Consider the following 16,389-nt stretch of genomic DNA (forward strand, 5'->3'; position numbering starts at 1 on the left):
TCCCAAACTTTTGTTTGGAAGGAAGAGTCCTGAGGTGCAGCTGTTACAGCCAAGCTGCCTTAATTGTATCAGTAACTTATCTGGATAAAACTTTGTGGGAATTGGAATCCTGGTGAAAGGTGGAGGATGGTGGTATGAAGGGGGTTCTTCAGGAGCAACTGGCACCTGCATAGGTGTAGGACAGAAAACCTTTTTAAAGGACAATTCCTGCTGTTGCAGAATTTCTTCATGAGCTCTTAAAGACGAGAGATGCAACGGCAGCAGAACCAAGTAACTTTTGACAGAAGCTGCAGTTCAAAAGTGTCAGTGAGTTCATTGCCACAGGTCAGTGAGGTTTTGTTCTCAAACATGGCTTTCAGAATGAGGCAGCACTTTGCATGACTGACAGTTTTCCAAGGATAATACTGAGTTCATGGCGTTCAGCACGTTTCTTTAGAAGGGTTAGGTGCTGATGAAGTCTTGGCTGAGCAGATCACTGTGTGCAAATCACCCTCAGCCAGTGCTGCTGTGCTGTGTCACACGGAGCAGTGTCAGAGGGACACTGCTGCAGCAGCTAAATAGGCCTCTAACCTGTGCTGGTGGTTTTAACATCCCTATTTATTCCCTCCTCTTCCTCTTCATTCTGCTTCCCTTTTCTCTGTTTCCTTCCTCTTCTGCTTTTTATGCTATTTATCTGTTTTCATTTCACTTGGCCCTGATACAACTCCAGTGGATGAAGTTCATCCCTAAATGTGAATTTTCCCTAGAAACTCTGCTTTAGAGGTTTCCTGAGTACCAGTGGCTAACCTCCTTTCAGCAGAAATACCAATTGATTTAGTGGAATGAGATATGGCATGTTTTACCATATTCCCTCCTCTCCCTTCCACTTTAACTTAATTAAAATACAGGGAGGGAATTAAATCAATAAATTAAAAGGAGGGAATATTTCCCCTCCTTTATTTACAAAGCATAGGAATGATTTTTTACAGCCAGGAGCAAGGAACATGTTGTCCTGCCTAGAAGAATATCTATTGCAGTAGTGGGGAGGATGTTCCTGCAAATAAGGTGCCCATGTAAGATTTGGGTGGCATTGATTGACTCTGTTTCTTGTACATCCTTGGGCTGTAGATCCCTTTCTCTGTGCTTCCTTCCCATGTGTATAAGATGGGTTAATGGCTCTGCAGATTACAAAAGTACCCAAATCAAATAAATGTCAAGACATTCAGGATTTTGGACCATCCCAAGTATTTCAGGTAGTCCTGACTAGCAGTGCCAGTACATTTGGGGGAAGATTGAAATGCTACTTTTTTTTTTTTTTTTCTCTCTGCTAAATTCAACAATTTTTTCCTGTTTATAAAGAAAAGAGCCTGAGGATGGCCTTATCCCATTACTTGTTGCATCCTTGATAATATGGCAAGCCTCCAGAACGTCTGTCGTTCAAATTCCCAGGATTGTTTCATGCATCTCTTTGACCTGATTAAGATGAACTGACTCTGAGTTGTGCCAGTTGTACAAATAGTGTCTGTGGTCATTGTGGGAAGCCCTTCTTCATTCCATCTTCCTAAATGTACTAGCATTTTGTTTAACCTTTTGTGGCCATTAGGCTGCAATAAAGTCTTTATTCTCTTGAATAAATCAGAGTTAAATGTTCTTTGTGCAAACTTCCATGTCCACACTACTTCAGACTTCAAGATGCTCATGGCCTGTGATGTGCACGTGGGGGTTGGACAGATTTATTCAGAATTTCTTGTATTTTAGGCCTAGCAAAGAAACATTTTTCTTTCTAGGTGTTTAATGTTAGCTCTCCTTAGGCCTCTTATTCACTTTCGTTTCAGCTCTGATTTCTCTATAGGGACTGAGTTAAACTGGGGGCAACTTCTGTGGTATTTTCTGTCTTCTGGCATCAAGATTTCTGCAGTGATGTTTTTAAAGGCACAGGGAGGCCTCAGGTACATTTCTGTTCCCAGGATGGAACACGAGTTGTCTTCATGCTTCCATGAAAAGTGTTTCCAAAACACCTCAAAGTGACAAGAATCCTGAATAGTCTAAAAGTTCTGCTGTTTTCAAATTAGGAACCTCGATATGAAAAGGATTTTACTTCACAGCAGATTTTAGTGATGTCTTTAGCACTGGGTCCTGTTTTGAAAAGGATCAGAGGTACTGTGCTCTGCCACCTGTCTGTGCATCTTTCACACTGGCAGTATTTCTAACTGCATGTGTAAAGCTGTACTTCTGAATACTTGAAATTATTTAATACCTTTACATGTAGGATCAATAGTGGTAGTTTTAAATGATTTTCCATGGCATAGCTACTCAAGTTCTTTCTCTGTGATCTGTTATGTTTTTCATTCTTCAGACCTGAAAATTGTACCTTTTGTAACAGATCACCAAGGCTTTTCCATTCAAAGCTTTGCATGTTAACAATACTTAGTGCTCAAATACATTTTTATCAGGGGTTTGTAAGTGAAAAGACAGAGTTTATCACAGTCCTCATTAATTTGGAATGTAAGTTGCATTTAACAGCTTGCTTCTGGAATTTCAAGGGCGAGCAAGAGATGGCATGTGACCTTTCATGGGGAAAGATTTATATAAGAAGGGAGTTTAGGGGACTAGGGTTCAGGAACCAGCAAATTATGCCAGAATTTTAATGTGTTGCATGTTTGCACTGTTTAAAGGAAAAGATGGGAAAAGGAGAAGGAGAACAAGGGTAGATCAGAAGACATTAGCTGTGGAAAAAAGTTGCTTTTCCCTTAGTAGCTTAGGGTATAGAATGCTTGTTCAGAATTCTTACAGGCTGAAATGTGGGGTTTGGTCTTGGGCAATTCACCATGCGTATGTACTGTACAGGAACAAGAATGTAATGTCTAAAAATTCAGAGCCTGATTTATTTTGTGGTTAACTTTGATTCTTAATGGATTAAAGAGTTAAGCCATCTTAAAGGTAGAAGAACTATCGGATGAGGTTGATAATGATTATTTTAACCTGGCACCTTTAGTGGAATTGAAAATGCAATTCATTGCTGTAGGTGTAAAATTACAATTTTGATAGTGGCTGCAATGTCTTTACAACTTTTGTACTTCACTTCATATGACAAAACTTTACTACAAAATGAAGGAAAAAGATTGTGAAATACTTCAATTGAAATGTAGTTTTGCTTTTGTAGGAATGGCTTTATTAAGATAACATGAATGTTTAATAACAATAATAATAATAATGGCAGTGGTTTTGTTGGAAATATGTCTCTTGTTACTGCCAGACATGTTTTGTATATATAGTTAATAATGAGAGCCATTCCTGTTTTATTTTGGACACACTGTTAATGTGCAGTGATTGCCCATGCTCTGCTCACACACACAACTACTGTGTTAAGTAGTTTTTTGTCTGAGTGATATCTTTAGTGCATCTGATTTAAGGGGTTTCAAAAACCTCCATCAGCTTCTGTCTGATTGGTTTGAATTCAGGAAATAGTGCTAGCTATGGTCTTTCCACCTTGTTTTTGGGCAGCTTGCATGGTATTTGAAAGGATACCAAAAGACAAAAGTTTTTTCATTGGTGATACAGAGGTCCTTCCTGCTGGCTATCTAAAGCCATTGACACTGGAATAAATTATCTTTCCTGTTTAAAAACAAGGTGTCAGTGTTAATGAGTGACAGTTCACAGAACGACAGAATCAATTAGGATGGAAAAGACCTTTGAGATCATCAAGCCCAACCTCTGACCCAACACTACCTTGTCAGCCAGACCATGGCACTGAGTGCCACATCCAGTTGTTCCTTGAGCACCTCCGGGGACAGTGACTCCACCACCTCCCTGGGCAGCCATTCCAATGTCTGATCACCCCTTCCATGAAGAAATTCATCCTAATGTTCTTACAACCTCTGAAATCTTGGTGGGTCTGTAAAGCAGATACTATCAATCCCTAGCTGAGGACGTTACTACTGGTGTTCACTGTGTGCATGTTTTTAATGTCGTGTCACATTTCTTTAATTAGCATTAGTTAATAGGAAATTCACTTGTATAATGAAGGAATGTCCTTTTACTGGTAAGAATTAGTAAAAGGGGTTTGAAAGAAGACTAGATACAGAGTAAAGGGAATGTGGTCAATCTCTGAAGTTGTTAATGGGAAAATCTAAATCACCTTTTAAAATCTTTTCCTCATGTAGCCTCAATTTTTTGCAAAGTTGTCAGTAGTTATCAGTAGCATATATTGAAACAAGGGATAGTTGTTGTTGAAATCCCATGATCTGATATTTTTCTCTTTCTTCCTGTTGTGCTAAAGCAGTCAAGAATGCAAATTCACTTGGGTGTTGAGTTGCAGCCACCTCTTGAATAATGTTATCTTCAGACATAACTGCTCTGCTGAAAGTTGGATGATTTAATAAAAGTCAGCTGAAGGCAGATAAGTGTCCACACCCCCTCACCCCAAACCATGGGATTTAGGGACTTACTGCAATTCTTCTGCTATGTTACTCTTTGGATTGGAAAATGTCAACAGAGAATCAACGGTAATTGCAGTATAAAGTATTGGGAAAATGTGGTGAGCATACTGCCCCAGATTAGGTTTATTATTGAATGAAGTGCAGCTACTGGGTCTTCTCTTGCACAGGAGATTCTTTTGAGTGCTCCTGGATATAAACTTTTCAAAAGAAGGCAGCTTGCAGTTCAATAACTTCTGTAATTGAAAAGAATAATTTTATTTATTTTTCAAATTTATCAAATTACAATGAATTCTACCTTGTGATTGCAAACTGTGAGATTCTGAAGAATTGCCCTAAATTAGGAGTGCAGATTAATTTTAAAAAAGCAAAACAGTCTATCCCCCCACAAGCCAAAACAAATTTTAGTGGGATGGAAAAAGCGTTTACCATCTATCTGTATTGTATTCAACTCAAGAAATCATGTGAAAGATTTTATGCATTATAAGTAGATTTGTAAGTCCTTCCACAGGACTTTTCTGTGGAAGGATTAACAGTGCTTTTTCTGTTGGTGTTTTGGTTTTATTTTTTTACTCATATCTGATGGATGTGCATCTTTACTTTTCTGACGCTCGTATCTTGAACACAGAACTATTTATTTTTTTTCCTTTAAAATGTTGCATTTCTAGGATACATCCTTTATGCACTGTTCTGTAAACTCTTTTTAAATTTTAATCTTTCTCTGTATTTAAGTTGGTGGTTTCCTGAAGATTCATCTTCACTGCTGTGGGCCTTAAGTTTGACTGTTTAATACCTGCAGTGTTTTCGAGGCTGTTTGGAAAAGGATCCTAATTTGGTTTGAAAGACGGGTGTTTGTTAAGGAAGGTGGGAACCTCCCTTGGAATAGAGAGTATGAATAATTCCCTCTGTATTATTATCACTTTGAAATCAAGGGGTTTGGGGCAAAGATATGGGAAAAGGAATGACAGTTCTTTGCCAGTTTGTGTAACGAAACAAACAAGCGACAGCAGCAACAACAACAAACAAAAGCAGAAGTTGGGTGTCAGCTCTCCCTGGGCTGCCGGGCACTTCCCTCAGTGCAGTTCCGCTCACCGCCGGCAGGGGCGCTGTTGGCTCCCCTCGGGTGGGCAGTGCGCTAATTCCCGCGCCGGCAGGGGGCGCTATAGCGCGAGGTCTGGCGAGCTTCCCTCACGCAGGAATGGCGGGCGAGCTGGGTGGCCGGGCGGGCAGCAATGGGAAACCTCCGAGCAGCAGGCTGGAACAGCAGGGCTGGCTCACCCGGGGCAGCGAGCAAGAGGTGGCAGACACTCCACAGCTCTGGCGAGTGGGGGTGCAGGGCTACAGTGTAGCAAAAACCAGCCCGAGTCAGCGGCAGGAAGGCCACAGGGCTAGGGAGCCACAGCCGGACTCTTCCATAAGGGAAAGAGCCCCCGCTTTCTCCTGAGGCACCCAAGGGGATGGTAAAGGTCCTCCCCAGTCAAATCTGGTGTTAATAAGGTTCCAGAACAAATGGTGCTCTTACAAACCAAAGCTCACCCAGTAAGGAGGAAATGCAGGGCTGAGCTCCAGTGGCCACAGAGAATCCTCTCCTAGCTGTGGAAACTCAGCTACCTCCCCTGATTCCCTGAGAGCAAGAGCGTGAGGGGCTGCCCCCAACTCTCTTTTTCTTAGCCCAGTTCCTCGGGATATTTCTCCTTCCCTCAGAGAAACCCTGGGATAGGAAGAGTGCAGCCAGGTGCTCTCCTCCCCTGAGCCTGGTAACTTCTTTTGTCTCTCTTAAGTACCAAGGGTTAAGGTGTCTTAGCAGCAGATGGGACAAAAACTCCTGAACAGAAAGAAAACAAAAGGAACAAATCCTACCCTCCAACAGATCCCCTTCTAAATTTAAGAACTTGGATACCAAATCAGTTAGACTTGAACTAGAGGTAGATAGAAAGCATTTTTGGTTTGTAAGTGTTTTCCCAACAGTGTAAACAGGCCAGTTGTGGGGACACAAGGGGGAACATGTTGCTGCACCTCTTGGAGGGAGGTGCTCCTTGGGATGTGTGGAGTGATTTCTCTTTGATCCCAGAGGTGACCTGGAGTGCAAGTTCAGGCAGCATAAGAAGTTCAGTCTGGCTTTCAGAAAACGTTCAGAGCTACGTCATTTCCTTCAGGTAAATTTCGTAATTTTTTGAAATTTCGTAAATTTTTGAAAGCAAAATGGAATTACATGCAGTAAGGTCTAACACTGGTGGCCAGCATTAGTGGCCTTCTAAGGAAAGTAACCTAAAAAACCTGATAACCTTTTGACATAAAGGAATGAATATTAAAAAAAAAAGGGTACATCTCTTAACTCTGAATTACAATAATCTCCTATACTGTAATGTAGGGAGGGTCTTTGTAGCAGTCAAGTAAAAATTAGAAGGATTGATAGCTTCAGAACATGATGAAATAGAAGAAATTTTGAGCTCCTGTCCTGGATGTCATTATTTATAAGTGTAGTTGGTAGTGCCAGAGGTCTTAGTCTTTTGTGAACTGGATTCAGAGTTTAAAAAGTCACCTGTGTTCCCATAGAGAAACTTAGGGAGCTTATACATAGCAGGGCCTGTTTGCTGCTGTAATTCTTTGATACTTCCTTTCCCAGGAAGTCTGGATATCTCTGTTCACCTCAGTCCTCCTGCCCTTTCTTGCTGTTGGCCTCTAAACCCCAGGCTCTGCTCTGCCTGGAGGGTGTTTGTGCTCACTGCTGCCTTGGCTGCATTTGTTTGCTGTCCCTTCCTTGTGCCACCTGCCAGCCCTAGAACAACGGGAGGAAGAAGAGATTTGACAGAGATATGACTTAGGCAAAGCAGATAACATGGTAATTTGAGACTTGAACTCAACGAGGGGGGAAGTTCTGAAACTGAGTAAATGAAAGACCAGCCCTCTCAGGATGAAGAAGACAGTAGTAGTGACTGTCAAGTAGGTGACTGCATAAAGGAATGAAAGACAAATTCTCCAGATGGGATAGCAGAGGTGAGGGCCAAGAGGAAAACAGAGAAGGGTGAAGGCTGTTTATTACATGCTGTCAACAAAATACATATCAATTCCTACCATGTATAGTCAAAAACGTACTCCATTTATGGCTTCTAATTTTGGAAAGATGTTGAGATGAAATGGTGTAGGGCAGAAAAATGGTAATTCAGTAGAAGATGCTGTGATAGAGTACATGAGGGGAACACTTGATCTTAGACAGAGGAATCAGTGCCTAGTGACCCTATTCAGTTATTACAGTCAAATAGATACAGAGCTCCTTTTCCTTACAAAAACTGCAGCTGTAGCTATGTCTGTGTTTGTTCCTTAGTTTCTGGCACATCCTAGCTCTGCTTTCTGAGCATCTCTGCAGCTTCTCTATCATGTGATACCTCCTTTGGTTTTTGCCTTGCTGATCTCATACCTAGAAGTCATCGTTAACCCCATCTGATTGCAGTTCTTCTGCTGGCTGTCCTTGGGAATCGCAGTGTGTGCTCCCTTGGGGGTAAGATTGCTGTTGGGAGTTTGCTCTCTGCAGTTTACATGCCCACTGTACCATGAACATCTGGTCCTAGATTATTTCCAAGAGACATCCGCAAAACATTAAGTGTAAACGTGCACAGACTAGAGAAAATGCCTTTTACTAACCCATCAGATTGGCTCTGCCTAAACATCTTGTGAGATGTATTGTGGGTTTTAAGACAGCAGCAAACTCAAAATGTAAATTAGCAGGAAGCTTAGAGGAAGCCTATTTTTTTTCCCACCGAACACTGATTTATGCTAGCAGGCTTGAGTTGTGTCAGACTAAAATTGTTTTTTATGGTAAAGGCAGGAGATTGCTGCTGCCTGGGTGTCTGCAGAGGAGGCAACACATATGGACTGCTACTACTAATACATAAATTGGACTACCTTGTCATATCAGAGTACAGCTTTTAGAATTTGACAAGAAAATGTTAAACAATTTTAATGATTAATCTCAAAATTCTGTGATACAACATTAGAGAAAAGATGATTCAGTTGGATATGATGGGTCAGGATTTAAAAGATATTTAAAATGATTGCAAATTTCAACTTTTCCATTGATGTACATACAGACTGGGGAATGAGATCCTGGAGAGCAGCCCTGTGGAAAGGGAGCTGGGGCTCCTGGTTGATGGCAAGTTGAACATGAGCCAGCAGTGCCCTGGCAGCCAGGAGGGACATCCCTGTCCTGGGGGACATCAGGCACAGCACTGCCAGCCGGGCAAGGGAGGGCATTGTCCTGCTCTGCTCTGAGCTGGGGCAGCCTCACTTCCAGTGCTGGGGATCTGGGCTCTGATGATCCCTGTGGGTGCCTTCCAACACAGGATATTCTATGATTCAATGATTTAAGAATCTTTTCACCTTGCTTGTACTTTGCCATGTTAATTTATGGTATATCCCAAAGCTAAAATTCAGTTTGTTTAAAAAAAAAAAAAAAGTTACGATTTTTTTCAATATTTACTGCAGGACTTGAGAAGGTGAAGAACAAAATTCCTATTTGTTTGTGCATTCCTGTACCATTCAGGATGATGCAGTGCTTCAGTTGTGGTATATTTGTGGTGTTTCCAAAATCTATCTTTAGCACTATTGCTTCCAAAAAAAGGAACATGTGGAAAAAGAAGATAGTTGCATCAGAAAAGTTATCAGAAATTACCAGATTTTCTTCACATCTTTCTGTGTGGAAAACCACTGCTGACTTGTCCAAGGAAACCGGTGAGAAATACTGCAAGGAAAGAGTAAATTCTGGATAAACCATGTGGAGTTTAATCTATAGACATATTTCAATCTATGGACTTGTTTTGGAAGCTTGTTGACATATATTTGCTTTCTTTTTTAAATATCACTTTATCCATTATATTAGGTTTTAACTCACTGCTGTTTGTAGAGAGAGACTGGAATTATCAATAATCATCTGTCATTTTGAAAATGTGCATGAGAGGCAGGGGCTGGATGGAGCTCATGGCTTCATTTCATGTAGAGATTCGTTGTGTTACTGCTGGAAAATGTTAAGATTGTGTTTATTATATGACTTGTAAGACACATTTGAGGGCCCTGTTGTGCCTCTTGTGGTGAAAAACTTGCTAATATTGGGTATATTCTGAAAATATTCTCAAATGTATGATGATTTCAATTCCAGCAGTTTGCCTTTAAGTAATTGAATTTTATCTTTCAGCAGGACCAACAGAAGGTTTGGGGAAAATAATACAGAGATTTCCCCAGAAAGACTGGGAAGACACTCCTTTTCCACAGGGAATAGAGTTGGTGAGTTTGCATTACTTTTTGCAATTTTTAGAGTTTCTTTCAGATGCAGTTGGAAGATAAATCTGCCTTCACGTAATGATCTATATTATTTAACCCAGCAGGGAATTGGTAGAAATTATGTGTGCAGAGGGGATAGATAATAGGTTTAAGAACAAGTTTTTTGGCTAACAGAAGATAATTTGTTCTGGTATGCACAGCTAAGTAAATAGTCCTAGAATATAGAAAATATTCATGCTGCAAATTTAGAAACAATGTATTTTAAAGAAAAGTTTATTTGTGTCGCTATTTTTTTGTGAGCATCCTTCAGATGGCAGATGACTTATTGCCATGTTCAAATAATTACAAATGCGTACTGGATATTGTAGATTAAAAAAAGATAAATATAATATCCCAATAAACTGACTTGGTTAAAATGGTCAGCAAGGTTGATGTGCAGGGATCTATTTTAAATAGAGAATTCCCAAGGTGCTGCTTCTTTCCCTTCCTTGGTCTCTTATTTTGGGTTGCAGTGCAAAGGTATATCTTGTTCATCTGGGTCAGGGATTCACTCAACATCTGTCTCTAAAAATCCTGAAGAGAAATGGAGGGCTGTGGTCATATTCTGAAATTAGGTTTCTGAGAAGTCAGGGTGAAACTTTTACTGCCGTGAACTTAGTAACTTCTGGGACAGGATGAGCTAGAGGAGGAGATGGGCTGTAGGAAATGTTGCAATAGGAGTCTTTGTACTGTGGGGCAAAATCAGCTGCAGAGGACGAAGGTGCTGACTCTTCACTGAGTTTATTGTAGCAAACAGAGCAAGCTGTTACCAGCCTGGTACCTTTCAGCCAGTGTTGAGCTCCTTGCTGAGCCATCCCATGACACTGCCCTGTGCTGTGCTCTCCATGCAGGATGGAAGGGAATCCTGGTGTTTGCTGCTCTCTCCCTGCTGCTGACTGAGCTGGCGTACGCGACCGGGCGCTCGTTTTCTCGGGCACTGTGGTTTCATTTCTTCACAGCCTGGCATCAGCCTGGTGTTTCAGGGCTTGCCAGGCACTAATCACTGGGGTGAGCACCATTTCTCTCACACGTGATGGGGAGTTGCAGCCTCTGTGGTGCACTTGCATAACACCACGTTTGGCAATGCAGGGCTGTGCTGAAACGGGGGAAGCTCTGAGGTTCAAACCAGGAGGGTTGATCTTGCCTCAGCCAACCACAGAGGCTGAGTCATGGTAAGATTTACACTGTCACACAAATCTTCATTACCTAGCTCAGAGAAAGCAATGGGTCTGACTCCCAGTGGTGATGTGAAATAAATATGCACAGCTTCTCTAAAGGCAGTGAATCTTGACCTGTGCCCAGGTATGATCTCCCATGTAAGTTTCATTGTAGGATTTTAGCACTACGAGAAACACCTTTCTAAAGGAAGTTGGGATTTTTTGATGGAACAAAACTTTATTTCTGTATTGGTTCTCAAATTACTCATTAGGCAAAGCCATTAAGACTTTAAAATTTCCAAATAAAACAAAATCTGACCATTTAAGAACATCAATTCAGCCAGTTGGCAAAATGAGTCAAATTTTGATCTGCTTTCCAAGTGTAGTAAATAAAATTTTAGTTAATGAAGACTGAGGAGTTAGAGATACTGCAAAGATCAAGTTACTAAAGTAAATCACTTACAAAAGTCAGATTTTGGCAGGAAGTTTTTTTCAAGGTTTTGGATGAGCCTAACAAGAGTCAACATTAATCAACGGAAAGGAAAGAAGAAAAGCTGTGTTACCATGTTCTGTTTGTCACCTTAAGGGCAGATTTGCTATCATTAAGCAGGTAACAGGCAAACCTTAAAGAAAAAGAGATGGGGGAGAAAACAGAAGAATAGTTGACAAATGTATATGAGATTGAAGAGATACATTTATTAATAGGACTCAGTTCTGTGAGTAGTTTGAGTTAAAATACTCTTAAATGTACTTCCTCTCCTTTGAAAGGACCTTATGGAATGATATGGTTTCTGTTAAATGGAAAAAAAAAGCAATAGTTTTTATCTGTAAAGCGTGTTAAGATTTCTTCACTGTGTTCTCATGAAGGAAAAAGGCCAAAGCTTTTCATTCTTATTGATAGGATTGAAGGGAGATTTGATGTTTGAATCTTGTCTTGTGTCAAAGGGGGTTTTCCTGCTGTGAAAATCTTCAGCTGATTATTGGTGATAATCTCACTGTGCCACTGACCCCCCTACACCCCCTCAGCTCTTTTGTGAATTCTTTGCCTGACAATTTAGCCATTTTGAAGGATGTTTTATTTGGTGTATATGTGTTCTGTATTACAGGGTTAAGAGTTACTCAAACTGTCTATTTTTATGGGAGCAGCATGATAGCTATGTTCTGGTTACAAACACATGAAATTGGGGGTAAACACATTGGCTGAAATTCAACAGAAACATACTCTATTTAATTTTACTCAAGTCAAGTACTTTAATTTGTCTTGTTCAATAAATTGTGTGTCTTTTGGTTGTCAGTGGTGAGCAAAGCCACGAGTCTGCTGAGGCAACGATGCTGTCAGTAGGTCTTGGTCAGTGTGTTTCTTACACCTCCTACTTGTCTGCATCCCCTCAGGTTACCTGAAGAGATATTTCTTAACCTTACACTCTTTGCATTTGCCATTTCACTGAAGGCTTCACAGCTTTTAGCTTTGTTCTGTTTATAACTGAATGCAGAATCTTTCACAAGCCATCTGCAAATTTCTGGGAACTATTTTTTAATGGATTATTGAGAATTACAGTAGCTACTGAGGGCCTGAAGACTTTTTTAATCATTCATTAAATTGTGTGATGTAACTGTGAAGAAGATATGATATTTCTTAATATTATATATCATACATATTGGGTGTTACTTCAGAAGCAATAAAATGCTCTTCCTTCATTTGCTTGAACCTTTTGTGGGCTAATCAAGAGAAATAAACTATTTCAGTTTAGAATCTGAGCATCTTCAGTTTACTGACAAATAGGAATCCATCCACAATTTATTAACAAAAGTCAGAGTGAGTTTCTTCCAATTCCATGGAAGTAAGCTGGCTTTGAGGTGTAAAGAGAGATTTACACTCATTCCTAAAGTTAATAAAGTGTTTGGCTAAAAAAAAAAAGCATTTAAATCATTGGTTTTTGAAAGAATGCAGTTAGAACATACCAAGCTGGTAGCTGCCCCCCATAATATTTTAAATGAATTTGTTTGGGTATCCTACTCCATAGTCTGTTTCAGAGAAGTTGTTTCAGATGCAGCTTAAGTGTAAAAATAATCCTGTAAACTCATCTGAGACATATAGGGCAGTTTAAAATTAGGATAATCAAACTTCTTGTTCTTGCTTGTAGAAAGAATGCTTGAAGAGTGTATGTTGGTTGAATGAGTTAGCTTTACATTTCTGCATATTTTTCTTATTTCTAATCCAGTTTTAATTCTACTGTGTAACTTTCTAGACATCATAGTTAGTTATACATCAGAGGAAGCTTTGGTATGTAATGTTACAGTGTAAAGTCATTTTTGTCCCAGGGCTAAATTAGCTAAACTAAGTGTCATCTGCATTACTCAGTGTTGGGAGGCTGATCTTAATGAGGCCAATGAAAGTCATACCTAGAAATTGTCTTAAGTTTCAACTGGCTATAATGTGTTTCTGCAGTTTGTGAGTAGCAGGGAAGGAAATTTCTCACTGTAGCTGGTGGTGGTAGCAGTAATGTCATGATTCAGTAATTTGCATTTCAAGTATGTGCAAGTATGGAAATTAACATATATTTCTAGACAAGGTAATCACCTATCCAAATAATTACCTAAATTAGAAAATCTATTTTTAATTGGTCAAAACTGCTGTTTAATGCAGCCATTTGAAGACCAATTACACTTGTTATGAGACTAAGTGAGAAAGAAAGACTGCACATATCCCTTTGGGATCTGGAAGGTTGCCTGCTTCTGTCTAAAAGAGGAGTTGGTGTTGTTGGAATAATCATCTTATTCCTCCTTTATGTAGAGCCTTTGCTGTGAAGCTTAGCATTTCTGCACCTTGGATTGGCTTCAGACAGGAACTCTTAAATTGATGGGAAGTATGTATTTTATGAAAACTTGGATTCAACTTTCAAATTCTAACTAAGCTGAGATACAAAAAAAACCCCTAACAAGTGAGAGTAAGGAATGGTGGTTTTGAAGTATATTTGTGTTTTGACTGACCTAGTCGGTCTTGTACAGATTTCCACTTCATTTTGACATGCATAACTCACGAGTTACAGCTCTACTTCTGAGATCTTAACTGATATTTACTCCTGTTGGAACTTCACAGTTGGACTGGAGAGAAGAAAAGTTATCAAAAAACCTCCACCAAAACCCAGCTCATTTGTCTTCAAAGTTGCACTCAGTTAAAGGCATTTAGAAGAAGGCCAGATTTGAAAGGAGAAAAGTTTCAAAGAACCTATAAACTTCTGGAAATTTCCAATGCAGAGTCCCTGGAAATCATTACACATTCAGTCAAAAGCAATGCTTTTAAAATTCAAATGCTGATCCCTTAGTATTATTTTTGTTTTGCAACCTTTGTGTAAGGCATCTTTTCTGAGAAAAAAATCTGATGCTTGAACATTTCGCTACTTACTTTAAATAAGACATAAGAGACAACCAGGGTTGCAGATTAGACAGTTAAGGCCTGAAGTGATTAAAGTTTTAAGGGAGTTAATCTTTAAATGCTTCAGTCTTAGCTAGCTGATCTGTAAGCCAATTTTTCTCAAACATTAATGCTTTTAAGGACCTGAATAAAGAGTTGTCTACAGCGTCCATTTAACCTTCAGTACACTTGGTCAGCTGCAGAGATTTTGGTTTGGTGAGGGATTTTTGCTCCTCTTTCACCTGAAACTTTTTTTACCTCTCAAGAGCCATTACATATGTAATTCCTTAATGAACAACTGCCTGGCAGAGCTCAGTGCAGCACTTACAAATTCATTGTATTGCTTTCATTTTCATGTTACAGAACAGGTGCTTTCAGCAGTTAGTAAAAAACAGATGATAGCTAAAGTACAGTGAATTGTATTTGTCAGAGTGTTTTTGGACTCAGCTTATATTCTTTTAACTTTTTAGCCTCCACTAGACATCTTAGAGTGCCATAAATGTGGTTTATTTTACAGTAATGTTTCTGTTGTGCTGTAAAACAGTTATATTCTGGTTTTAGGATCCCACTGCTTTTACTGAATGGATGTTAGCTTCTAGATTTTGTAGGCTGATGTGGTAAAATAATTTGATATTGATAAGGACTTGCAAATAGTCCTTGTGTAGCATAACTTTGTCTTACTTGACTAAGTGCTATCAAAGGGTTCAATTAATATGCTTTATCCACTCTGTCTTGAGCTGGGAAAAAAACCATATCAGAGCACTTTGTATTGCAGTCAACATTTTTGGTAGAAATGGTAAAATATTGAAGTGACACCTGTTTGGAATTTCAACTCTCTGCACTTTCAATGGAGTGTATTGAAGTGTAACCTTTTTTACATCTATCAAGGTGTTATAAGATCCACTCACTTCCATTTTAAGTTAAATTCTATTCAGAACTTCTGGAGGGGAAAGCCATTTTTACAAACTTAAGAAGTGCAGATGTTTTTAGAATCACAGAACGATTTGGGTTGGTTTTCTTCATTCTTCCTACCTGTCATCTCTACAGATAATACTTAACTGCATGAGATGGTCTTGTCCACCTAAGCTTTGTGTGTGATGCAGTGTCTTTCTTACCTCTCCATAAGTTTTTCTCATCTTGTTTAAAAATTAGAGGAAAGACTGCAACATGGCCTTCCGAGTCTCTGCTTGTGGGACTTTCGTGTAACAGTCTGCAGAGGAGATTCTGAGGTCCCCCAGTTAAGCCATGTGGTGTTGTAACATTTACAAAATTCCGTGTCTTGGTATTTCCACCTTGTAACTAATGGACTTGTCTATGAGAAGTCTCCTGGAGACCCTGCTTTTTCTGAAGGTTATGAATTTTGAGTGTTAAATGTTTTGATGTTCCTTGTTTAAAAAAGGAAAAAAAATATAAGCTCTTGAAATATTCTTGATGAAAAAAGGAGATCAGTATGTATCTCAAACACGAGATGAAAATGGGCTGTATCTCCAGAAATCAAAACTGAAGAGCAGAAGCCCTATTGTTTTATATGTGAGAGGAAAAATTATGGGGGGAAAAATACGGTTTTAATTATTTCCAGTTTTATGAATAGCCTGATTATGGATGTGCTTTGTGTTTTTCCAAAAATGTTAGTTTATACTTGAAAATTAACTTGGATGAATGCAACACTGTGACTGGAAAGCAGCATGTGCTTGAATAGCTGAGCATGTCCTTAACATCAGAGGAACTTCTTTAGTCTAAGTGACCTATTCCACATTGGAATAATCATCATTGAAGATTATTTCAGAATAATTCTGTATGAACACAAATCCATATCAGTTTGGAATGCAAGCAACAAAAGAGCAGTTTATCTGGAAAGACACAAAAGTGTACATTTCTAAGTCAGTTAAAACTCCTGTGAATAGTGCACATTCTGAGTTTCCGGCACTGTTTTTATGTTGACCCAGCCGCACAGAAGTGAACTCACATGTATTTGCGTGCACTATAACATGCAGATCTGCTGTGGTACAAAACTCCTATTTCCAGTTGTTCCTTGTGCCATGTGCAGGTGTCTGCATTTCTCCCTCTTTTGGCTCCACAAACAGCAGTG

At 39.5% G+C, this 16,389-nt stretch overlaps 1 protein-coding gene across 5 annotated transcripts in view; it reads left to right on the forward strand.

The window, feature by feature from the left end:
- SBF2 (SET binding factor 2) overlaps window positions 1–16,389 on the forward strand; it is a 228,137-nt gene that overhangs the window by 35,300 nt on the left and 176,448 nt on the right. For 4 of the 5 annotated variants that reach the window (XM_085063120.1, XM_085063122.1, XM_085063123.1 and 1 more), the window contains exon 2: window positions 9,604–9,692. In XM_085063120.1, coding sequence (XP_084919246.1) covers window positions 9,604–9,692 — 89 coding nt within the window. The remainder of the gene's footprint in view (window positions 1–9,603; window positions 9,693–16,389) is intronic. The other variant, XM_085063121.1, reaches the window with a different exon arrangement.

The sequence above is a fragment of the Lichenostomus cassidix genome, chromosome 5 (genome assembly GCF_008360975.1).
Source record: "Lichenostomus cassidix isolate B80296 chromosome 5, HeHo_3.0, whole genome shotgun sequence".
Lineage (NCBI taxonomy): Eukaryota > Metazoa > Chordata > Aves > Passeriformes > Meliphagidae > Lichenostomus > Lichenostomus cassidix.